The sequence below is a fragment of the Cottoperca gobio genome, chromosome 22, assembly GCF_900634415.1.
Source record: "Cottoperca gobio chromosome 22, fCotGob3.1, whole genome shotgun sequence".
Classification (NCBI taxonomy): domain Eukaryota; kingdom Metazoa; phylum Chordata; class Actinopteri; order Perciformes; family Bovichtidae; genus Cottoperca; species Cottoperca gobio.
Window position 1 is genome coordinate 4,738,909 of NC_041376.1, and position 25,910 is coordinate 4,764,818.

The window sequence follows — 25,910 nt, forward strand, 5'->3', positions numbered from 1 at the left end:
GCTAAATCTTTAAGTCCACTGGTGATGTCTGCAAGCATTCTGCATCCTGTGCGTTTGCTTTTACTACAACAGTTTTGGCACATTTTAATTTAAAAAGTAATTTTGTTTTTTAGGAGACCTTCAGGAACACGAGTTGAGTTTTGCTCTCTGGAGGAACGCAAGCAGTACTTTTGTCATGATGTCACAGTCTAGACAAGATAAAAGGTGGCTGTACTGTCTGCTACTGGAAAGTTTGCAAACTATTGGCAGTTTCCTCTGAAACACAGAAGCATGTCTATGATTTTCTTTCTCAGTGCTCAGGGACTAGCGTGACACAAACAAGCTTGATCCTGTCAGCCATGGTGCTGTCTAAATCCAGCTCTACTGCTCAGGTCAAGCCAGACCCAGGCAGATCTTTTACACGGCTCTTTTTCAGGCTTGGATAGGAATGTAATGGCTGTTTTCTCTAAGCAGCGGCATATTTTGAACTCGTAAGGACCTTCAGTGTGCGTATGTGTGTGTGTGCTTTTGTCTGTATGCTCTTATCTTTTTTTCCTCTTCTCAGGTAAAAGCTCCCTCCGCATGCACAAGATTATAAAGACTCCGAACTAAGGATGCAAGATAGGCACAGCTAAAAGGAAAGTCAGCATTATTCAGTTATAAAATATAAAATCCATACCACTTCTCACACATCTGCAAATTAGGAGCCTTGAACTGAACCTCTGCCTCTGCTAAACAAATCTGGAGTGCTGTTTGATGCGCTGGCCTGAAGATTTTCAGGTCTTCAAATTAACTGCATGTGCGCAAATACATGCACTGAATCTCCCACACACAGACAGCAGGCAGGCATCAATGCATTAGGCACCAGTGCAAGTACATATAAATCCAGCACAAACACACCAGGGTGTGAATACTCAAGCATAAACCCAGAGGGATCTTTTGGCAATGTGGAGTAAGCAAACCGACAGGAGTGCGTTGAATCAGAACAGGAGGTAGCAGCTCCCAGTTACTAAGCTCATTCCTTATTTAGGCCTCCATAAGAAAAGTATCAACACTTGGAAGGTGTGCAAGCGAATGCACAATGCCAAAAAGGAAAAAAGAGATTTCCCCGTACAAAGAAGGGGGCACAATGGAAACAACAGCACCTGCACTTTCAGAGCTTATTAGTAGCAAGTTGGAGCAGAACATTTGGATGTGTGTGTTAAAGGGTTTTGGTGGTTGAGGGAAGCTAAAGGAGGCCTAAGATGTAAGCTGAAGCTCTGCAAACACGAGCGTCTCCTCTCGTCCTTCCTCCACATGCTCTGGCTCGGGATCCCTTTAACTCGCTGCAGCTCGACTTACTGCGAAAGTTCACTGTAGCCGCGGATGGGCTTCACATTGCATCATGAATTGTTTGTATTGAACAAAGCGACGGTGGAAACAGTGAGGGTATGTTTTCCAGTTGTCCTCGCTGTTACATCCAACCGTGTGGACCTCTGCCTGAACCTCTGAAAGGCTGCTTAGCTTCCTATTCGGTCCAGAAACAAAGCTCATGGTCAGGGCAGCGCTCCAAACAAGAACACTTCACTGAACACATTAATATTTCACCAGGTGAGTTGGCTGTGTGTTGGGAGGATGGAGAAAGGGAGAGAGACAGACGAAGGGAGATCGGTTTTTGAATATATGTGTGAGATGAAAGATGGGAAAGAAATTGATACGTGGTTTAATATCCGTATTTGTGAAAGGAGGCAAAAGGTGATGGTTTGCATCTGAATGTAGCCGAAAGGAGCAGGAGTGACAGCGATGGGAGTTTGCCGTGTCTTGAGGAAAACAGAGAAAGATTCTCTCAGCAGGGTGCAAGTCTTATATTTCAAACACTAAAGATGAAAACTGAGCCCATCTAAGTTGAATGTCAGAATAAATTGTGAGTTCACATACGCAAATTGAATAACGTAAACACAACTGCAGCGCAGAACTGTCTTCTTTCAATGGATTAAAACAAGAGCAACTAGCATCGCAAGCTTGCATTAGCCCATACATAATGAATAAAGAAGCTGTTGAATGTGTGTATTCCTTTCTGACTTTCATCTCGCAGTCTAAATAAACAGCCATGATTGAATAAGGCCAGCCAAAGTTGTGTGCATAGTTAAAGAAGCAACACTGAGCGGCCCTCTTTAGCTGACCAGGCGTTGGCTACACAAGCTGTTTGCAGTGCTGTTGTGTAATTGTATGCAAACAGCATTGTTTAATTTTCTTCTAAATTCCTAACGTCTCCTGGCGCTAAGTGTAATGTGGGTGACTTTAATCATTCTCAGCCATGCTGCCGGGGACTGGAGCTAAGCTTTGTTGGGTGAAAGAAGCTGCTGCTGTTGGACACATGTGCAGCACACGTACACACATAAACACACACACTGCAAGAAACACACGGGCGGTGGCAGAAAATTACATTTACGTGCTTACACATGCATGAAAGTATGCCGCACACTCGCAGATGCATGCAAAACACAACTGTGAAGCAATCAGCCACTTAACACAGCAAATGACTATGGTTATCTAAGCATAACAGCCTGTTGGCTCAGAGAAACAGAGTGATAAGCAGTAAGATACACACTATTAGGCGCCACCACAGGACCGGCCACAGATTGAAAGAGGGGCTAAATCTTGTTTCACAGTTAACAGCTGATGGAGATGGAGCCATGTCTCTCGGATTGTCACCATTAAATCACATATGCAAATGACTCGACTCGATCCAATTCCGCCCCACGACTCTCGCGTACAGTGATCGAGCGGGAAAAAGTATGCGGGAGATGTGGGGCCATGGGGGAGCGCGATGAAACAGCAGGCAATAAGTGTGAAGCGCACTTCGAATTACATTTGATTAGAAGGAAAATGGTTGCTTGTCGCTGTGACAATTTGGTGACTGCTGGAGGTGTGACTTTGTTGAGTCCATTAAACATAAGGACCTTGTTAGTTTCCCTAGTGGTGTGGCGAGTTGGGAGTTCGGGGGGGGGGGGGGGTTATACAGTAGTATCGTAAAAACACCATTGAAGTCCTGAACGATTGTGGGAAAGGCCATAAAAGACGTGACCGGCCGAGTCGCCTCTTTTCCTCAAGGCTCTGATTTTATAGGGATCATTTCGAAAGGGAGAAAATGCTGAAGGAAAATGGGATTCGCTCATTTCTACATAGGCATCAAACCAACCGTAACAAGGTGGATTAGTTTGTGTAGATTGAGCGTCTTCAAGAGTATTTGTGTGCCGTGTGAGATTGTGTAAATGTTGAATGCCTTTGATTTACAAATCATCTGAATGAATATTGTTCTCAGCGTGGCTTCAAATTCATTTGAATGATCAAGACACAGAGCATTTTTATGCCTGGAGCATTGCAGACTACTGTAGAACTGAGAGAACCAGATAACTCCTGCACACACACACACACACACACAACACAACACACAACACACACAGACTGATCACATACTAAAACCAGCCAAGTGCTTTGGGCTTTGTACATTAACCATGAAGACGTTTTTGCCACACAATTTCAAGTCACACAGTTAAATGAATTGGCAATCCAGAGGGAATTAATAAAACGCATATCAAAGCATGCAAATGCTTCCCTGCTACTCTGTAGTGTAAAGTACATGAAGTAATCTCGTGCAGAGTGTTCAGTTGACTTCTGATTTAATGAGCCTCCACGGCCCGCAAATATCCTGATGTCATCAATAATAATCAGATAGAGAAAACAGTGGGGGGGGACTGAATGTGCTGTTCTGGACTGGTTAGTCAGGTCTCTAGTCAGCCAATGTTAGTGCTGAGTGCAGTGCTAGCATTGGTGGAGGCTGTCATCTCAGCATGCTGCATCGGCGCCTCTTTTGTCAGGAGCTCCTTTGATCCCCTCAGTTGCAGAGATTCTGGCCCACAGCAGAAATATGCTGAATGGATTCATGTATCATCCTACCCCCTACAAACAGCCTTTGGCCCCCTCATTATTTATGATCATAATAGCTGTTGTTATTTATTAAAGAGAGCGATTGTTGTCCTTGCTCTATAGACAATGTTGTTTTCTCTGCCGGAGAGAATAATATTTGTCCTTTTGGTGTGGCCCTGCGTGTGATATGAGGCGGCGTACTGAATGTGATGGTGATTGATTCCTGTGTTAAACAGTGGAGAGAGGTACAGCGGAAGGCTAATCTGAGTTATGATTGTCGCTGTAATCGCATTTTCTCCCCTGACTCATCCATCCACTCTACAGTAGCGCATACATGCCGTATTCTGATTACGGCGCACATCTGTCAATACCGAATACGGCACAATGGAGCGGCACCGCTTGCCTGTTCCTTCTTGAACACCTTCCGCTGGTTTTCGATCACCATGATTTTCTCGATCATCACTCTCTTTCCCTTCCTGCAACCCAGTTTTATCTTCCTCTCTCGCTGAGTTGCTAACCTGCTGGAGGTAGCGTCAAGCATTTGCAGTAATCATGCCATCATGTTGGGGGTAAAATAAGTTGTTTTGGGTGTTCCCGGGCTGGCACAGAGGCTGTCAGGGTAGAAAATGGTCTCTTGCTGGTTTGTAATTCGACCAGCAGGCAGCTGGACCAATGATACGGCAGCATTATTTAGTTCCGTGGGAATGATACCAACAGTTCCCCAAGTACAGATGCAGAGCGGCGTGATGTCATTAACAGTCAGTCCACGGGGAGCATAGCTGCAAACAGAAAAAACTTCAGGGGGGACACATTTATTCACAACACCCCAACAGTGAAAGCACGCCATGCCAGTAATGAGGTGTCTAGAGCTTTGGGCGCCAGGTGCGTGTCTGAATATGTGTGATATTTCTTAGTCTTAAAAGTGTGTGTGTATTTTAGTTTGTTTTGGCGAGCGCGTCTGCTCGGATGTGTGACCGAACAACTTCTTAATGGAAAAGATCCCTTTGCGCCGCTCGTGTTGAATACTGAATCTCAGGCCCGACTTCCCAGGAGTGAAATAATACATCTAGAGAAATGGAAGTCATTTAGGGGCAGTGTGTTTGTGCGAGGAGTGTGTGTTGAGTCAAGGATGTGCGGGTGCAAGAGGGGTATGTGTGGGTTTAAGGATGGATGGGGTAGCGGTGAGTAAATGACCTGCCTTGATTCAGCCTATCAGCTGAGCTCTTCACCCAGACTCCCCGATATCCCCTTCCATCCATCTCTATAAAGGAGAGATGACGGATAGATGGAGGGGCAGGCGTGGAGAGCGTGAAGAGATGAATATGCACAGAAGAGAGTGAACGATTCCATGTGCAAGAGCGGGCATAAAGGGGCTAATTAGAGACAAGGGAAAACATTTTGGAGCAAGAGCGACGGACACTGAAGAAGTGAACAAAAAGACTATTAGACTCCGATCTGAGTCTGGGGTAATATGTATGACAAACGGCACCCTATTCACGCCAGAAGTGCCTCTCTAATGTGACTGTGAGTTCCAGTCGATTTAGGGCCATTTGGGGTGAGTTGATTTGGGGCACAGATGAACATGTTGTTTGGCCTCAGCCCACTTCTGGTGAGGAAATGAACAGAATACAAAGACATGTATCAATTTCAAAGTGGAGTATCAACTCATCTGAAAATCAATGATGCTCACTCTCAAAATGATTCCAGGAATGAATGTGAGGAACATTTTAGATCAGTATTATTATAAGGACGAGTATTCTGAATACGTTTTAGCAAACTGTTTTGTTTACTAAATGATTATATAGCCTTTTGCAGGACATTAAATCCAGCAGTAAAATGTCTTTGTGTGTACCAGGCCAACCCGCTGTCCCTTGTACCCCACCCATCCTCAGGGGAATCGCTCTGAGATTTCTGAATTGTTCTTGGCGTCAAATTTGTTTTTCGGAAAAAGGCACGAGATAATGGCTCAGAGAAAGTAGTTCTAAAGGACGAGATGTATTGGAAACGCGGGGACAAGGACATGGACACAAATGCCAATAGAAACAGATGCAAGCAGCGTGGCTGCACTGAGATACCACAGAAGGAACCTTGAAGTAAAACCAAAGTTTATTAAAACTTGGGTCTTATTTTTGAAGTTATACAATTATTCTCACCAAAGTAATTACTGAGATCTAGGAACACAGCGACATCTTTAAAACGACGTCCAATGGGGTCCAAAATGATTGCTCCAATCAGTTTATACCCAAACCAACAGTTTAACCCTATTATTTTGTTATTAGGGTTAGGGTTAGGGTCTAACCCTTTTATAAATTCAGCCAAGGAGATGCTCTCTAATGAACATGAAACCTGTGGACCCAGGTTGTATTAAACCAGAATTTTCCTTGAAAAATAGACTTGTTTACCGGCTTTCCCATCCAGACGCATGGCGAAGCATAAGGCACATGCCCACATACACTTTGTACATCTGGGCCTGTCATTAGCTCAGTATGCCAATAAACTGTGCTAATGTTGTTCTAATTAATAACGTTCATACTTGCAGTGGCTGCTGTAGCATTATGTTTTTAACAGCTGCTATTGTAATATCTATATTTAAACCTTTATTTCTCCTCGGATGATTTGCTGAGCATGCATGTTCTTTTACAGCAATGTACTGGCTGACACTTAACACACAGTCATACTCAGAGAGCTGCACAGCACAAGCACATCCTTTTAACCTTGAGTAAGTGCCTTGCTCAAGGACAGTACAGTGGACGTTTATAACGGCCGGGAAAGTGTGCATTCACTCGCATTCTTTCACACCAATATATTGTGGGATTCAAACCAATGACCTTGACTGCCAGCTGTTTGTCGACGTAAGCTGCTACATAATGATTATGCATGCCTCTCACTATGTTTTTCATCAGAGCCTAAACTACAAAACATAAACAACAGCAGTGCAGCTGTCAAATGCAGATTTCAAAATGCAGTAAAAGTCTCTCAGGAGGAAAATATTTTGTCCTTTCTCTTCCTTGGATATCAATAAACAATCATATTTTAGCAGGTTGCTTGATTATTCATCCAAACAGAGGGAGGAGTAAAGTTCACTCACGGCTTATGTTGATCTCAGGGTCAAAGCGCTATGGAATACCATAGGATGTTGTTAAGAAACAAACATTATACTCTATGTTGCTGTAATAAAATAGTTGGCCAAATGACCCAGTGGTTACAGATACTATCAGATAATCACAGCACAAAATTGCAGGTATTTTGAGCTACAGTTGTGTGTGTATTTATCCTCCTTCCTATCCAGAGCAGAGCAGTGAATCCCTGCCGGCTCATTTGCAGTTTTTCCAGAAAGTCACACCAGATTTGTGCACCATCTAAATGCATGAATGGTGAATGCATCTGATGTGTTCAACAGGATAATACAGTCGCTCTGCTCACTTAAGGAACCCATTAAATACACAAGGATTGTTTTTTCAGGGCTAAAGTGGTATACTGAACATACTCTTGGGGGATAATACAGATTTAAAAAAAAATCACAAGTAATATTACAGGAACTTTGCACTTAACATACCCCCTGAGCCCTTTTTTCCTTGTAAATATACCATTAGATATTTTGATGACTCATCCTCCACACAGATTTCTAATTTTATGCAGCGACCTCTCCCTTCAGATGTAACCTTTAAGCAACCTTAAAGGTACACGTGCATGGGTTTTGACAAACGTACCATTGTTTCATTTCGATTCATAACAGCAGAGTCAAACACACATACACATAAAGCTGCCTGTGGGTGAAAGCACGTAGGAAACGTCAATACTGCCTCTTCAATTATGATCTGTTATTACATCCAGCTCTGTACATTGGCACTGTGGTAACTGATGCATTTGTCATGGTCAGAAAAAATGAGCTGTGGGCCTGTTTTGATCCACAGGTACACAACCCATGGCAGAGAGACTCATCCTAAGAAAAACGACAGCATCAGTTGCTTCAGCAAATGCCCCGAAACAAAATATGCTTACGTTCAAGTGACAAGACTTCTATAGTGGCTGCAGAGGGAGGAGGTCGGGGTGGTTGGATGGGTCAACAAAACATCCAACACAGGAGACCACTGTCTACTTCTCTTTTCCTACTGACAGTCAATGTTGGTTTCGTTTAGCCATGGTTATGAATACGTCCCCAAACCTAACCCTGTAGCTCATATTGTAACCATGACATCAAAAGTCTCCAAACCTTAAAAGGTGCCCTGTGGAATTTTCTTAAGAATAAACAAAAGTTATGCTTACATTCAATGTCACTCAAATGCATCGTGTGTATCCTTGAGGTCTAACAAACCTGCTTTCTTTATATCCATGTTGACTTTCTTGCCGTCTACATGTGCGTCACCCATTGGTTTGTGGACTATGGTTTTAAAGCCTTGAGTTTGGCATTTTGGCCATCAGCATATTGTTTTTTTGGAAATAGAATGAACAGACATGAACAACACTTTTTGTTTGGGGGTGACAAAAATGTTACAATTCATTTTCATGAATTGAAAACACTGTGAAAGAGTTCTAATCTTTCCCTAAGCGTAATCAAAACGTTTTTATCCCACCTTAACCTCGCAACACCTTGCAACAGTGATGTGTAACAGTTTTGTAAGGCACTGACAAATATGCACAGACTACACAAACTAACTTCATTACTGTATATTTCCATTGAGCCAGATACTAATACTTTTACCTGGTTCACGTCTGTTTTAGTCATTTATCAAAGCACACATTTATTTAGAAATATCCTCCATGTAAGCATAATATCAACTTAATTAATAATTCATTAATTAAATTTATACATAGAGCACTGAAAAAAAAAGAAAAAAGGGCCCCAAGACTGCTAAAAATGCAGGAACTACTTTATGACCTTTATCATTTTAGATTAAATGTTGTTTAGCAGTACAAATCTGCCCCGGGTGAAATTGCCACAAATCATCTTATCTCCAACCAGTTACCTTGGGCATTTGGAGATCCTGGAGGTTTTAGCCAATAAGCATATTTTGTGATTGGATTTTGCACAAGGAGACTACAGTTTCTTTTTTACTGGAGGTTAGGGTTCGGAAGGCTGCGTTGCGTTGGATGCAGAGTCTAGAAAACAGCAATGTTCTGGCAGAATCTACATGAGTCAAAGCCAATGGGACTTTAAGACCCCCCCCATTTATGTACTGATGTAATCACTACACCATTGTTGGGCATTTGGCCTCTTCCCTTTGGGCTGCAGAAAAAAACAAGTCTGTAATCTGGCTTGCTGTTACCTCAGTTTTAGTATTAATTGCTGCATCAAATAAATGGGGCAAATCTCTGCACTAGGTCCTAATCACTTATCTGCCATTAGTGCTTCTAGCCAGGGGGTATAATTGGAGCAGCTCATAGCCGTGGAAAATAACTTGGTGTTATCATCAACAAAAGGCGCAAGGGTGGCCCACTTAGATTGAAACTATTGTCAGTTCAGAGGAAAATATAGGGATTAGATGGCAACTTCTCTGCTGCTGAATGTGGAACGTTATCATGTGTATGATTGTGTGTGTGAGCCGTGTGTGAAACAATATGTTTGGGTGTCCATGCATGTAGGACAAAACGCAGGTCTTTGATGTTTGTGTGAGGTTGTGAAAGGGCATCAACGCTCTTCTACGTGGAAGCGTGTGCGTTTCTGTACGGGCGCGTAACGCTGAAAGGCAACAGACATATCCAGAAACAAAGTCAGCCAGCGATAACACCACGAATCGCCTCTGAGCCAAAGACCGAGTCCCTCTGTTGAAAAACCCAGTGATAACTACAGCTCTGCAAGAGCACAGACAGAAAAGGGAAAAAGGAGAAAGCAATAATCTTTCTGTAAATGCCAGCTCAGAGTTTTTAACACTCTACAAAGTCACCTCCAATTTAGATTCATAAAAAAGATTGCATGCGTCAGATCTTCCTAAGTAGTGGGATTTTTAGGAGCCAAACTTAATTTCCTCAGTTGGCAAACACCTCCGCAATGTTTCAATTAGGAGGGAGCAGATGCGAGCCGGTATGAATTGTGTGTGCGTATGTGTGTGTGTGTGTGTGTGTGTGTGTGTGTGTGTGTGTGTGTGTGTGTGTGTGTGAGGTCAAGTTGCTGTAGACTACAGTGACATTTGACCCCATTATGTTCTAACTGAATGAAAGCAATATTCACTGATCTGTGAATGTCCTCTCTCTCTCTCTCTCTCTCTCTCTCTCTTCTCTTTGTGAAAGAAAATAAGAGAGAGAGAGAGGGAGGGAGAGAGAGCGAGAGAGTAGCTCATACCCAACTGCTGGATTCCTCCCATTTTTCCTTATCTCTTCCCTTGTTCCCTAACACCCTTTCCCCCCTGATCCCTCCTTTTACCAGTCTCTACCAACTGATTCCTTCTTTTTTCCCCCTGATCCCTCATTCCTTGATCTCTACATACCTCCCTCAATCCCTCCATTAACTCTCTATAATGACAACCAAGTCTCCCTTTCTCCCCCACACGTGCAGCCCTTTCCTTCCCATTCTGCCTCTATCCATCACTTTGCTTTTGTTTATTATAGAGAAATATCATACTGGGTTGGAGTCACTGGAAGGACTTGTTTCATCAGAGGCAACCACACAAGCCCAAACCTCAGAACACAAACTGCCACACTGAGCGGCTCAAACGGGCCCACAGTCCTTTTGGTAATACACACTATGCTGTATCTGCTCTGCTCAATTAATCTGGCTCAGTCAAGACAGTGCTGAACTGTCATCATAACACTAATAAAGAAAAGGCTTTGAGCTGTTTGCATTAAGTGGCCTGCTTGTCTCCAAACTGTCAGTTTGCCTGCGGCTCTGGCTCGGCACAAGTTTTGTCCCTCTTTTTCCACTCGTTTATTCCACTGTTGTCGGGGCACAAATCCCCTCATCATCGCAAAGAAAACACTAAAGGCAGCATGGCCTTGTAAAGCCTCATTAGGCTTAATAACCTTTAGTGAACACACAGTCGACACAGTACGTGTGTGTGTGTGTGTGTGTGTGTGTGTGTGTGTGTGTGTGTGTGTGTGTGTGTGTGTGTGTGTGTGAATCCCATATGATTGTATACATTCAAGTGTGGCTTGTGCATGTGCTCCTCTGCGTGTGTGGGTAATGTGTGTGTGTGTGTGTGTGTGTGTGTGTGTGTGTGTGTGTGTGTGTGTGTGTGTGTGTGTGTGTGCAGTGTGCGTGTCTTCTGAGAGCAAGGCTAGCTCAGAGCCACAATACGTCTTATTCAGCAGGGTCCCTGGATTAAAATGTAATTTCATTCAAAGTCGCAAATTGAGTTTTTTACTGTACTAATCTTCATTTTACTAAGCAGAATGAATCATTAAAGAAAAGAAATGACTTAATGAAAGAATGCAGGATGGATAGATTGCAGAGGGGATAGTAGTTTGCCACCAGAACGATAAAGGTTACTCCGCATCATAAACAGTAAAATAAATATGAATAATACACTGCATGACTGTTGTTCAGTGCGTATTGTTGTGATTATATTTTAGCGAAAGGGTTAATGACAATGACACCAACATTTGCAATTCAACTAATGTCGTGATTCAGAGGGACTTGAATCACGGCTGCATAATAAGCTAAATTACAAATAGTTCTAAATCAAACTATCATTCGTAACAGCTCAGAAAAGTGTCAGAGCAATGGGATTCAAACACATAAACCTTTGTATTTATAATGTGCATACATGTGATCAAGGTCAGGTCCAGGGTTTATTATAATACAACATTTAATGCGGTAACACTGGAGCTAACTGTACTACAAAGAGAGAGAAAGAAATATGAATGGTATTCAAAATCAGACTCTGTGAAATACAGTCCTGTACATTGTGCTTTATGGATGGATTTGCAGGCAAAGTGTGAAGCTGGAAGTGAAATGACAGTAACAGAGCTGCAGGAACAAAGCTTCCACTGTGAAGAACGACAAATAATGAATTCACACCATACCACCCCTCTCACCTAATCACATTCAGGAATCAGCAAAAACCATTTTCTGCAGCTCTCCCTGCTAATACATTTCCGAAATAGAAATCATGATCCACAATATAATTTCCTGCGATACCATCAGTGAATCTAGAATTGTTTGGTGAGACTGCGCTTTTTTTTTTAAAAAAAAAAGGGCCGGCTGCATTAGAAATGGACTGAGATTGAATGTTCCTTTTCAATTAAATGTGAAAATGCGTAAACAAATGATGTTATTCTATAAAAGACATTGCTGCTATTACCAACACATCCCCACACACTGGTAGAATACCAATTGTAAAACCCATATCACTCTTCTTTTTTTTTATTAGGTTAATTAAGGTTATTTCTCAATTTCTTCGCTTATGCATCAAATATCCTCCATTTCTTCCCTTATACTCGTTCCACGAGAAGCTACTGATGAACTAATCACCTGCCCAAATGTCTATAATGGCTCTAATGGGAATTAGGAGGCCATTTCCTTTTTTCTTTACCCTCCTCTCTCTCTCTCTCTCTCTCTCTCTCTCTCTCTCTCTCTCTCTCTCTCTCTCCTCCCATCCTCCCTGCAATAGATGAACGGGAGAGATTTACAGTTAGGGGTCACACACTGGTTCTAATTAGCTTAAGTAGGTTGGGAGGAATAAGCACTTCCTTGCTGAGACGCATCACCAAGTCCCACAGCTCTGTCTGACTAAGCAGAGAGTGAGAGAGAGAGAGAGAGAGAGAGAGAGAGAGAGAGAGAGAGGGGGGAGAACGCAGACGGACAACCGACCTCTATCTCCGTCTGTCCCGCTCTCCCGTCTGAGTCCTTTCCGTGTCTCCGCCAGGGCTAAAAACGTCCCCAGTATTGCGACGCAGGAATATTACACGAACTTGTTATAATTCTAATAAATTCACTTGTCAAATACATAATTATGGCAACCCTTCAGCAGCGGTTTTGGGTGAGCAGATGCATCTTGAAATATGGCAGCAATGATCAGACAGTAGTGTAAATACTAATACAGAGCCAACTACTAATAATACTGATGAACTCTCGTTGTTTCTCATGTTCTTTGACCTTGAGGAAGTCTATATAACCTCCGGTAGAAACACACTCAACAAGTCACCTTTTATGGTTTGTGATATTTTTGTTAAATTCCCTTGACAGTGAGAAGGAAGCCTAGCCTCCTGCTGCAGGTGCCTCACTTTCTTTCTGTGTGTCTCTACCTCTCTCTGATGTCCAGAGAAAGAATATGTTCACCGGAAAAAATATGGGCTCAATTCCCAAATACCCTGCAGAAAAATCTCCACAATTTCTAAAACTCCAGGGAGGATAACTCTCCAGAGACAAACAAGAAAATAAAAACTCCTCTATTTGGATCAATCTGTGACAGATCCAGCAAATTTTTTGGCAGACACGTTTGTTTTGTCTCATGCATTTCTCCAGCCCGCCTTCCCCCTCTCAGGAGTGCTCCTCCTCAACTGATGCTAAAATGTAAATAGAATTTTTAATTAGAATTATATCTTCTGTTTGTGTATTTTGCTATCAGCAGAGAAACCGTACGCAACCTTGTCTGTATTCAGGGTAACAATTTGTTTCCCCGTTGACCCATCCCACTCGTCATTGCCCTCTCTGTGTATGTTCACGAACCTGTCCCACCTCCTGCCAGCCTCCTCCCCGTCTATGGGAGGTGCACCCTGGAGAGAGACAGAGAATACATTACCTTCACTGGCCGTGTGCTGAAAATCATACTGTTTTTAGGCTCTGCGACTAATGATTTTTGTCGTTTTCGACAAAGAAATTGTGATAAATTGATCAATTGTCGACCGACTAAAATGCCAGAAAATAATGAAAAATGCCCCTCACAATGGGATGTCTTTAAATCGGATTTATTTTTATTTTTTAAAAGATATAAAATGGAGAACAGCTGCAAATCCTTAAAAATGAGATGATGGAAACAGACAAAGTTGGTCATTTCTGCTTAATAAATTGATTGATTAATTAATTAAGCAACAGTTTCATCATTTCATTTGACTGTTTACAAAGAAACAACATACACTGTTACAAGATCAGAAAGGGAGCTAAGTTTCTGATTCCTTTTATGTTTTAGGTTCTAAATGACGGGATTCTCTGCACTTCTTCTAGTTGGTCACACTGAACTCGGTACTCTGACACCTTTAACCATTTTTAATTCTGAGCTTCTGTCCCTGATATGTTATTCATCTGCTGCTCCACATTGCAGCTGCCCTGTTTTTCCTCTACGGCATACAAACAAACAGATGTTGCTGCTGCCACACACCTGAACACGTCACCTTCTATGAAGCACGAAGGACTAGTTTGACACTGAGAAAAAAAAAGATTTCATGAATTTAATATTAGACTGAAGCACATTCCTGTAGCATAAACAAGAAACATCCATTTATACACAAATGCTGCTTGAACTTATTGCTAAGAATAGTGAATCAGAGACACACAGAGAAAGAGAGTGTTGTTTCTCTTTTGCCCACTGACTGCTTGGCACAGTTCTGAAGAACTGAAAGGCCTCCCACAGCTCAAAAAAAAAAAAGCCCTCTCTTCCTTCCCGACTCACCCCTTTCTCCCCCCTTTCCCCCCTCGTCTCTCTTTCCTTCTGCTCTCTTCTGCTTATCTCCTTGCATTGCCGCCACATTCGTCAAGTGGTGTGACTTCTCATTCATGCAAGCTTTATTGAAATCGAATGAGCAATAGATTGTTGACAAAAGGGATGCGACAGGGCAAAGATTTCAGACTTAAACTATGGATCTTTCTCCTCTTCCTCTCTCTACTCCCTGTCTCCCTAATGCTGCCTCTTAGCCTGTGTGTGTGTGTGTGTGTGTGTGTGTGTGTGTGTGTGTGTGTGTGTGTGTGTGTGTGTGTGTGTGTGTGTGTGTGTGTGTGTGTGTGTGTGTGTGGATGTCTCAGATGTCTCAGTGTGAAAGTTGAAGTCCTCTTTATGTGCCTTTCTGTGTGTGTGGTGGCTTGGTTGCCCGTGTACAATTATATGTGTGTGTGCGTGTGTGTGTGTGCGTGTGTGCGTGTGTGTGTGTGTGTGTGACAGGGAGATGCAGTTGGCTGCTCAGTTGGATAGAGGCGGATATGACTGGAGTTGGATTGACTGACTGGCAAGCAGCTCGACTGCCGCTGGGAATACTAACGTGACACACACTCGCACACACACACACTCGATTATTGCCTACCTACAAATGCAAACACACGTCGAGCAGCACACACATAAACATACACATGTGAACACGCACGCACGCCACGAGCAGCAGGCACTACACTTCTCCACAGCATCCATCCGTCAGTATCTCAACTGTTTGAATGATTCACTCTGAAAGGTGCCACAACACGGCCGTCTTCAATCATACATGTCCACACTCCCATTCAGGCACACACATGCTCATGCACAGTCTGTTAACACACACATACGCAAGAAGAGAGCTTAAAGAGAGAGAAGAAGAAAAAAAAGCATTTCACTTTAAACCTCTGCTGCTGGAGGGCTGGAGGGTTCAGTCCGATACTAAAGCAGAGCTCCCAGATATTAAACATGCATGCGAAGGGCCTGCAGGTCCACCAGCAGAAGGCTCAGCCGAGATCAATCTGAACATCAGACTTTGCAGGGAGAAGACATTTAGCGGTGGAACTTAAGAGTCTGAGACACTAAATGGTCCTTTAATCTACTATTCCTATTGTCCTTATATTTATACTGTTACTAATTGCATTATTAAAATCATTCTTAAGAATAATTGATGTTATTATCCCTGTTCCAATTACCTTTCCTTACACTATTCCTTTGCCTTTAGCCTGATTTATAATCTAGCTGGTGGGATGAGTTTTTCACCAGCTCAGACACCAAAATCCTCGCCACAGGGCAATGAGTCAGGCAAAGGTTCTTCTCTGATAAAAGTCCAAATGAAAATATGTTTGGGAAGAGGTTGCGGCTTATTAGAGAACAAAGTGTAGAATGCAAAAAAACAAAACAACAATATACCCAAATAACCTCCAGTGTTTTCTGTTCCTTTAAAAAATGTCTGCTACAGGTGCAGCACAGACAGCAGAAACACACACAATCCATCCTTACCTTAGTCACAAGAGGTTCTGTGTCCTCCAGGATGGAGATGAAGGGGATCTCCAAGAAAGAGGAGAGGAACTCCACCTGGATGAGCTCCTCTCTGGAGCGGGGGAAGGCGAGCACGGCGGACACCCCCCTGACCACCAGGTCCTGGCAGGTGCTATGGGACAACGACTCCGGGTCGCCTCCCGCGGGCGATCGAGCCACCATCTCCAGGCTCAGGTTGTAGGGCAGCAGAGGGGGTGTTTGGGAGGCAGTCGTGGAGGAGTCTGCCCCTCCACCCTGGTGCCGGAGGCTAGCCAGGGCGCGGTTGAGCGCGTTTTGTATCCGTGCCGGCTGGCGGGTCGGCAAGAGCGCACCGAGGCGCACGGTGTGTCCTATCCGGGCGAGAATGTGGCAAGTCTGAGGGTGCGGGAAACAGGACTCGGGGGAGGAGAAAACGGCTAATAAAAGCAGCAGCAGGAGCGGTCTGGCGGAGAGGAAGAGGAGATGAGGTCTCCCGGGGGCGAGGCAGTAGGTCCAGAGTCCAGAGAGAGACACCATGCTGCAGCTCCGACACACAACAGAGGAGGACTGGGCTCTGCTCGGCGGGAGATGGCATAGCTCCCTCTTTCTCCCGGCTCCACCGCTTTTTCTCGGACTTGCTGCTTATTTTCTTTCCCCCCTTTTTTCTCTGTTGATGCGCGCTGTCGACGGTGATTTGTCGGCGTTTGACGTTTCGGCTCTCACCTCTTCAAAGTTTTTATGCCAACAGTAAAAGGCGCGCAGGTTGAGGAGAGAAATGAGCGCTCACAGCTTAGAGCGGTCGCCCCGCTTCTGTCAGTCTCTGCTGGAGGAAGGCACACCAGCTGTGAAGTGTGTGTGCGTGTGCGTGTGTGTGTGTGTGTGTGTGTGTGTGTGTGTGTGTGTGTGTGTGTGTGTGTCTATGCGCCTGCCGGCCAATAATCTAACCTCTCACGGAGCCTGCCTCTTGTTGAATTTTAATGAAAATTCGTCGGGTAACATTTCCTTCCGCTTCTTCGGGTCCCAGAGAGAATTTGCCCTTAATGTTTTCATTCACAATTGAAACTACAAGCAATCAAAGATTCCTTGTAATCATTTTATGAATCTTTTTCAAGATAGACCATCCTATGCAGAATGTAGTTTGCTCCTTTTGGACCAGAGTTGACTCTGCATTTTTCTGCATGTTAGTAGAAACACTGAGCATCCATATTCTTTTACTCTTCCTTTATACTTTACCCTATGATAAGCTTTCTAAAAACAAAAACATTTAGAGCCTAAGTACTAATAAACTAATGTTAGTTTCAAAAAGATTATTTTCCAACAAAAAAGGGGGAGATAATTGGAGGGTGTTATAAATGGTGGTCATTTATTTTGTGAGGTAATAAGACACTTTAAGCACCTTTGCGGCTCAGACCACAATGTCCCTGCCAGGTTGGCCAATACAAAGCTAATAGCTTGCTGAAATCTCAATTTTCCTCTGAGATTTATTCCCACTTCTTTCCTGCCGTCCAAGCAGAACATTACCCGTTGTGTAACCACATCTTTTCAGCACCACGGACAGCGCCAATGCCATAAAAGAGATCTACTGTGCATGCTAATTTGACTTTATGCAAGGGACAGCACTCAGTCCTCCCTTCATTCATTCTGCACTCACTTCTCTTTCCCTTGATCTAATTTGCCATCGTTAGAGCAGAACATTCAGTAAATCTTTATGTCCAGCAGAGATCTGGGCAGCGGTGTGTGGCTCTCGGGGCCCCTACATTCTCTCTTTCTGATAATTCCTTGTTTGTCAGACACCACTGATGCGTAAAATGTATTTCTCTTTATGTTTTTCTTCCCCTCCAGTTCTTCTATTTCATCACTCTCCACGGCTTTGGCATGAGGTGAAGCTGCAGGGCTGTTTCAGTATGAGGTCTGACATGCAAAGCTTTCTCTGACCTGCAGATAAAGGTACCACTGCCTCTATCTATCACACACACACACACACACACACACACACACACACACACGCACGCACGCGCACACACACACACACACACAGGATCAACAAGTCATTTCACAGCCTACTGGGTGACCTGGTGTGATTTACTGACAAATCTGATCCGGTTGGGCACAAAGTGTTTTCCTACCTTTCCTATCACTACCTTCTCCTCATGCTCCACTCGCTCCATATATAGAGAACGATGAAAACCACACTGTGGGCTTTGTTCTGCTGCAGAAACCAGCAACATTAAACTTGCATGGCTCCTTACACACTCTCCCTCAGGTACCTGTTGAAGCCGGGCAGGTACAAGTACAATCTAAGTGCTTCCAAATGTATTCCTCTCCTTGTCTGTGTCGTAAAATGTGAGGATTATTGGGGCAAGTCAAGTTCATCGCAAGGTGTCTTACATAAAATGTTAAAGTGTCTGAATGAACCAGGCTGCCAAAGCTATTTTTCTATTTTCAAGATTGTTAACTTGCATCCACAAAGACCAGTAAATACCCGTAATCAAAAGCTCCCGGAACACTTTCCCTTCTTACCTGTAATCATATTCTACGACACATTATATTATTATACAGACCTACTATTATATTTATTGTCACATTCATTTGAAAAAAGAAAATCAACAGCTTAGATTTGTAGTTTGTATTCTTTTGACTAAATGTGGATAACGTTGTAAAAGAGATGTTTATTAAGCGGAATACTGTGTATTACTTTAAGTGAGTAGATTAAACTGCAGGTTCAGCATTACAAGATCCTACAGAACATATTAAACACACATGACAGTGTAAGAGAACATTATATATATATAATCATTATCATTTGAAAACAACATGAAGTAAACTGATAATGCTACTAGCTTGTCTCAAAATCTGATTTAAATAAAAAAGATAAATTATACCTTAGTCATAGAACTTTCTTTCAAATGTAGATTCCATCCATCCATCGTCTACCGTTTATCTGGGGTCGGGTCGCGGGGGCAGCAGCTCCAGTAAGGAACCCCAAACTTCCCTTCTCCGGGCCAGCTCCGACACTGAGGCGTTCCCAGTGAGGAGATATAATCTCTCCACCGAGTCCTGGGTCTTCCCCGGGGTCTCCTCCCAGCTGGACGTGCCTAGAACACCTCCCTAGGGAGGCGGCCAGGTGGCTCCTTACTAGATGCCCGAACCACCTCAACTGGCTCCTTTCAACGTAAAGGTTTGGAAACACAATGGATATAGTGATGTTATCGTGTTTGTTTGATGCCCTTTAACACTAAATGCCACTAAAGCAACCTGTCTACATTAACGTCACCTTTTTAAAACGGTTTTAAATAAGAAATCAATAAAAGCAATGAGCATTTAATTTGTATATTAAGAAATCTATAGACATCTCAAATCACAATTACTCCCAGAGGCAAGATGCCTCTTTATAGTGGTTTATTTATATATATATATATATATATATATATATATATATATATATATATATATTAAAAACACATTTCTTATTAAAACTCACTTACAAAATACAGTTTTCACAAAGATTCTGATTTTCACCAATGTTTTCCCATTTGGATTGATTATGCACATTTGAACGCCGATATGTTTGTTCAAAATAATTGGTTATTTAATTTTCTTTAATTCTACAGTTGTGTAATATCGGATTTAAATCCTATTTTTATTATTTATAATATTTTTAATAATTATTTACATTGTTTTATAAAAGCATTATTGTCTTTTGAATAAATGAACACTACACTAACACTTTAAATCCATCATGTTAATTGGGAAACATGCAGTTAGTGATTGATCTACTGATGTTTTTTCTTCAGTGCGGTGCTTCACCCTCTTTAGACTTTCGTTTGGACTTCCTCACAACTTTTCTTTTCAATTGCTGCGTGTGCACACGGCTCTGCAGTCTTATCCCCTGTTATGGGGATTGGCGGGGGCGTTTAAATGCGCTAATTAGGATCAACTGGCACGCGCTTTTCAATTTACAAAGACACTGGGATTCGTCATTATAGGAACACAGGTACGAACAATCAGAACGCATCACAAATCTGTACTTTCCAAAAAAAGGTTAGATGTTGGTAAATGAGGCTCACTCTTCTTAAGGGCGGACATCTTGCCGCAAATGCCAAAAAATGTACATACCACTTTTAAAAATGTTATTGAAATCACAAAAAGCAAAGCTTACAGTCTACAGAAAGTAATCCAAATCAAATCCACCGTGAGAGTGAATACAATTAACTGTGAAATGAATGATGTGCATTGTTAAGTATAGACACTATAAACTCTCCAGGCTGGTAAGTGGCTGCATGACAAATGGAAGCATTGGGACTTCTGGGAATAGAGCAGATATTTTTCAGCAGTGGGCATAAACAGAACTGAGAAAAAAGGGTACGCCCAGAAGTCCTTTTATTTTTGGGGAAAGGCGACTAGTTTCCACTTGTTGCTCTCTTTGCATGGATATCAAGCCGTGTTCAAGAATAGAACGGTTGCACAATAGCATCGCAGCAGCACAATATATATTCCAGGAGGAGAATGCTTATGTGGAGTCTCAAGTGTGATCGCGAACCCCCTTCGGTGCCCGAACACTGCGTGGGGAGAGCGATGCCTGATGTCCTTCGCTTGTCCCCAAAGGTTGCATTCAGGTGTCCCACATGCACGCGTTATCCGCAACACTGTTTCCTCTCAACGACTTCGCCCCCCCATGGATGTATTTGTTTTGATTATGTACAATGTAAGGGATTAATATGGAGAATAGGATTAAGCAGGCATCAGAAACCCAATTAAAGTAGCCCTTCATCTTTGCTAGCGAGGGCCGCGTCTCTGTTTCACTGTGTGAGATTCCTCCTCGTGTTCACTCTTCACCTCCTGCCCTCAGTTTTTTCCACACCTGCCCCTCCGCCTTCGCATTAACGTGCACGCATCCTTTCTTCACGCGTTCCCTTTTCATTTATCTCCCCGGCTCCACCCATTTGGTCCTGCCTTCACCTTCATACTATTTCCCTCTGATCTTTTTCTCCCACTTCCTCTTTCATATTTTGTGTCTCTTTGAGGAAGGCAGCACATTTGCTATTTGCACCCTAAGATACAACCCACACCATTAAACCACGTCAGTGATTAATTCCTGAGCCGAAACTGCAATTACACTCGCGGAAGACTGCTGGAGAACATAGTGGTTCAGCTGAGGGGTGAGCCAACAACAACTGCCAATTTGAGTAAGGTTGAGTGCTCCTCTGTGAGGGGGAATAGTCTGTGTCTATGCATGTGTGTGTCTCATTGTGTGTGTGTGTGTGTGTGTGTGTGTGTGTGTGTGTGTGTGTGTGTGTGTGTGTGTGTTTGTAAATGTAATCCAAAATAATCTGGCAGGTCAAATCCAGGTAGCACAGAGGCTGTAAAAATGCCAGGGAGCTGTGAGTTAGTATTCCTGGCACAGCACTAAAAAGGCACTAATATCACCTTTTAACACAATGCTCACTAACAAGGGGCAAGACAGAGAGAGGGGAAGAGGAGGACAGGGAGGAAGGAAGGGAAGAAGAAGAACAAAGAGGAAAGATGGGAAGCGTTGTAGGGATCAGGAGGAGGTGCAAAAGTGTGGGGAAGTGGTCATGTTTAGGGAAGATTTGGTGTTGGCATGTGTCGTCTCTTTGGAGTTGAAACAAATTAACGACATGAGTTCATTCCTCACAGTTCCTTTCACCCTCTGCTCCTCCCCCCCCCTGATGTACAAAGACACTGGTCTATGGAGAGAGACTTATCTGGAAGCAACAGCAGCACCCTGCGTGTGCCAGTGTGTCCTTTGTGGGTTTGTGTGTGCGTGTACATGTGTGTGGCAAAGTATAGTCATTATGTGTGTGTGTGCGTGTGTGTGTGTGTGTGTGTGTGTGTGTTCCATTTTCTGCCAGGATTTCCTTGTTTTGTTTTCCAGCCCCTGCTCATGTAGCTCTCAGGTGGTAACAGGTTTCATTATTGTAGATTTTTGAAGGCTGTTCACATTTGTGGTGTTATAGAATATTTTTTTGGTGTTTTATCATTTTTAATACATTTACATTCTTAATGTTTTCTATGAAGGGCGTCGTCAAGGCTGTTGGTCGCTTGATACAGACTGAAATACATATATACTATACAAACGATTAGATGGACCGTCATGGAGATCTGTACAGGCATCTTTAAGATTAGAGCAAAACTGTTGGTATAGTTATAAGATTAATTGAACCAACACCAATATCTGCAAAACTATTTACATTCCCCTAAACCTCAGCTGCATTTTGTGTTTAGTGCTAATTAGCAGATGTTTGCACGCTAACACTGAACATGGTAAACATTCAGCTTAACATCCGCATGTTCGTATTCTCATTGTGAGCATTTCAGCATGTCGACGTTAACATTTCGTCAACAAGGTCTATCTGACAAATTTGAGGTCTATGTCTCAAACGGCTTTAAAGTGAACAGGGTCTATCTGCATCACTACTTTATGCAGAGTTTGTATATATTTGCTGAGTCAGTGAGATCTACAAAGGTCTATCTCCACATGTTCAAGCATAATTTCAGTATCACAAAGGTCTATCTGCTGACAACCAATAGCAGGGCGGGAACTGAATCACGTGATCATTTTAAGCACAGGAAGAACTTCTTCAAAACGTTATGCTGCCAACTGTTTTATATGTAATCTAGTAGATAGTAGTTCAAGTTAAGATCATTAGTACTTTAATAAAAAGTCTTAAAAATTCAGATTTATTAGCAAATATAATTTTCACTTTTAAGTTTCCTGCCACGTGGAACTTTATAAACATTTTTAGAGCTTAAAATGAAGCATAAAATACAGTTGAGGGTTAAATTTTCAATTTTCGGGTGGGGAAATGTCAGAGAGACCTTTGGGACTCTGGTTTTCTGGTCTATCTTCAAAATTAGTTTAGTTTCTACCCATAATACGCACTTGGCCCAAATAGTCTTAATGTCACAACCTAGTGTGTAGCATGGGATATGTCAAAATTGGTTGGAATTGGTTTTATAGTGTCCACGTCATGAACTGTTAAATTTTCAAATGCGTTTTTCTCAAAGCTCGTCAAAGTGCAGATAGACCTTGTTAACCCTCAGTTGACGATTTAGCTCAAGCTACATCGTCACTAAGTGCTTAAGATGAATACCATATATTCCAGGTTCAATTCAATTTACTTAATTTTGCCGTTTTTCATTACACTGGCAGGATAGAAAGCTTTTAAAACAAACGAAGAGACACACTTGAACTCTCTTCTGACGATCAGAACAAAGAAATGCTCTTAAGTAGTAAATTATTTCACACAAAAAAAGCTCTAAACTATTGAATATGAGGATGAAATATTCAGAGAAGAGTAGGCCAATGTTGCATTTTAGTGTTTGTATTTATGTTTTTTTTTAATTGGCTGTGAATATTTTATATGTCACGTGTACAACACTTAGTTACACAATGTATCTTCACTTTCTGATCCGTCCCTCTGTTCTTTTCATGCGTTGCCGGGGAGAACTGTGACCGATGAGCAAATTGAGTTAGGTTGGTGTCCTTAAGAAGACCTTGGACCCCTTACACACAAACCAAAAAAAGCAGAAAGATGTAGCTCCATACAAAGAGCTGCTACACATAGAAACTCCAATGCAGAAATACACTAACAGAAATATATAATAGAAATATACAGTAAGTTGATATATCCTGATTATCGCCACACACATATCACACTAACTCTAAGCCAGTCTGACAACTGTCATCTACACTGGCACCTTTATTTCAAAGCAAAAGCATCGTAATCAACATCTCATCTCGCCTGGAGTAAAACAAAAGAATAATAATTAAAGAATCTTGAGCACTCCTGTGACCACACAAGTGGTTCCCATTTCATGACTGAATTCACAAATCCATTAAAACCATTAAAACCCTTTCTGTCGAGGTTTGAGAGGAATACATTGTTGTGAATTCCTTGAATGGAGAAGAGACGGCGTTGATGACAAATGGCAGGACAGTAGTAGATCCAGTCAAGGACCATCTGCGGTGGAGAGCCGCACTCATCAGCATAAATAGTCTCCAAACGTGCTGTGGGAGAAACCAGCTCCCAGAAAAACATGCATCCTGTCTCAGGGAGCCAGTGTGTGTGTGTGTGTGTGTGTGTGTGTGTGTGTGTGGTGTGTGTTTAAACAGAGTAAATCACACTTACACACATCCAAACTGAGCGCCTAGGTTTGCAAGAGAAAAAGGAGATGAATAGGGAGTTTCTTTTTCCTGCGAGTGTAAACACGCAAACGTGTCCGCTCACTCACCTCCCGAAGAGACATCGTGGGTTAGTGCAAGGGACTGAGGAGTAGCGACAATGAGGACCTCTGGCAGTGAATATATATACGTATGAAAGACGGGATATACAGTCAATACCTAAGGGAAGACTGTAGGTATTTGCGTAGTTGCATGCTTGACTGATTAATATGTGCATATTATAGCAGTACTGTACATAATATTCTCTATACAGTAAATTACACTGATCTTGTCAAGTAAGAGCAACAAGTCTCCATCCAGAGGATTAGAAAGGCCTCATTTGCCTGCAGTTGTGTTTCCATCCAAGGGTCTCAATTGACATTCAGAGAGGAGGGACTCAGCACTAATTAGATTGGCTCACACATTCCAAGTTTCAACCAATCAATGGTCCACTAATAGGCTGTCAGTCACACGCCAAAGCCTGGGACAAGTCAGGGTCGCTAGAGGAATGCCTTAATTTCTCAGCAGAATGGGACAAAATAGGCCAGATAGCAGTCCAGCCAATGGGGGCAATTATAGAAAATGATGAGGCCCAATAGTAGGACACGGCGCATAATGAGCAGGATGGTGGTTTTAATCATTCAAACTTTCCCAAGGTGAACATTTGGGCTAGCCTGCAGCTATTTTTGCTGTTTCTTCCTCTTTATGCTCCTTCTTGGTCTTTAACTATCACATTGTGATCAGAATAAAGCCTCGGACTCATTACAAAATGAAAAGACGCACGTGCATCGACTGACATCTGCAGGTTTTCTCAGTTGACACCTGTTGCTGATGTGAAACAAAAGATGTGAAACAAACAGATGTTTGTGGTAAGCCTGTTCTGGAACAGCTTCTTGTGGGTTTTTTCCTGTGATTTTCACAAACGGAACAGATTATGTGGGGGCCAGAGAAATGGATTGAAAAGCAGAACTATAAATCATGGATAAACCGGCTGTATAATCTCCAGAGAAAGCTGTAAGTCATTTTGCAAAAAAAAAAATCTTCTTGTCAAAGTTGAGGCAGGTTTTTTGTCATCAGTAATATGACACAGAGATTGTTTGGGGGCACAAAACTGACATAAAGGCTGTTGACTTTATTGTATTCTTCCTTACGCTGTCTCAAACTGGCTTTTATTGGCTACTGAACATTCCCATGGCGACTCCAGTCTTTGACAATTGCACACCACTGCCCAGAATGAGATGTTTTATTTAGTCGTGACATAGCTGCTGGAGATTGAATGACAGCTACTGCATACTTTACTCACACACAAATCACAGCAGCAATTACAAGACAACAGCTGTGACAGAAGGGCCTTCACATATGATCAAAGGACATTTCAGCCCATTTTTAGCTTATTGTTTCAATAGCACCAGCACCAAACAACAAACAGCAACATGTAGCTAGCCGTTAGTGTTGGTTGTTAGCGAGTAGCCGGTGAACACAGTAGAAACTTACCAGCAGAAAAGCCATTTGACCTCTTAGTAATTGGTAGGGACCAAAACAGAGCTAAAAAGGAGAGTGAATACTGGATTTCCATCCATCAAGTTGCCACAGGAAGGACTCCAAATGAATGCTAATCCATGCTAATGTTGGTCCATGTTCGTTGGATGTGTAAAAAGTGTTTGCTGATGTGTTCGCCGTAACAATATAATAAGGTGTCGTCAATGTCGTGTTCACACAGCTTCTCAAGCGTCTCAAAAGTGGCCAAAAAAGAAAAAGAAAAAACTGATTGGAAAACATTTAAA

General features: G+C 42.5%; 1 protein-coding gene across 1 annotated transcript in view; it reads right to left on the bottom strand.

Moving 5' to 3' along the window:
• LOC115027758 (glutamate receptor ionotropic, NMDA 3B-like) overlaps nucleotides 1-16,750 on the bottom strand; it is a 53,225-nt gene extending 36,475 nt beyond the window's left edge. Inside the window, exon 1 of the mRNA XM_029461243.1 lies at nucleotides 15,945-16,750. Coding sequence (XP_029317103.1) covers nucleotides 15,945-16,478 — 534 coding nt within the window. The 5' untranslated portion in view covers nucleotides 16,479-16,750. The remainder of the gene's footprint in view (nucleotides 1-15,944) is intronic.
• Between the last annotated feature and the right edge of the window lie 9,160 nt (nucleotides 16,751-25,910).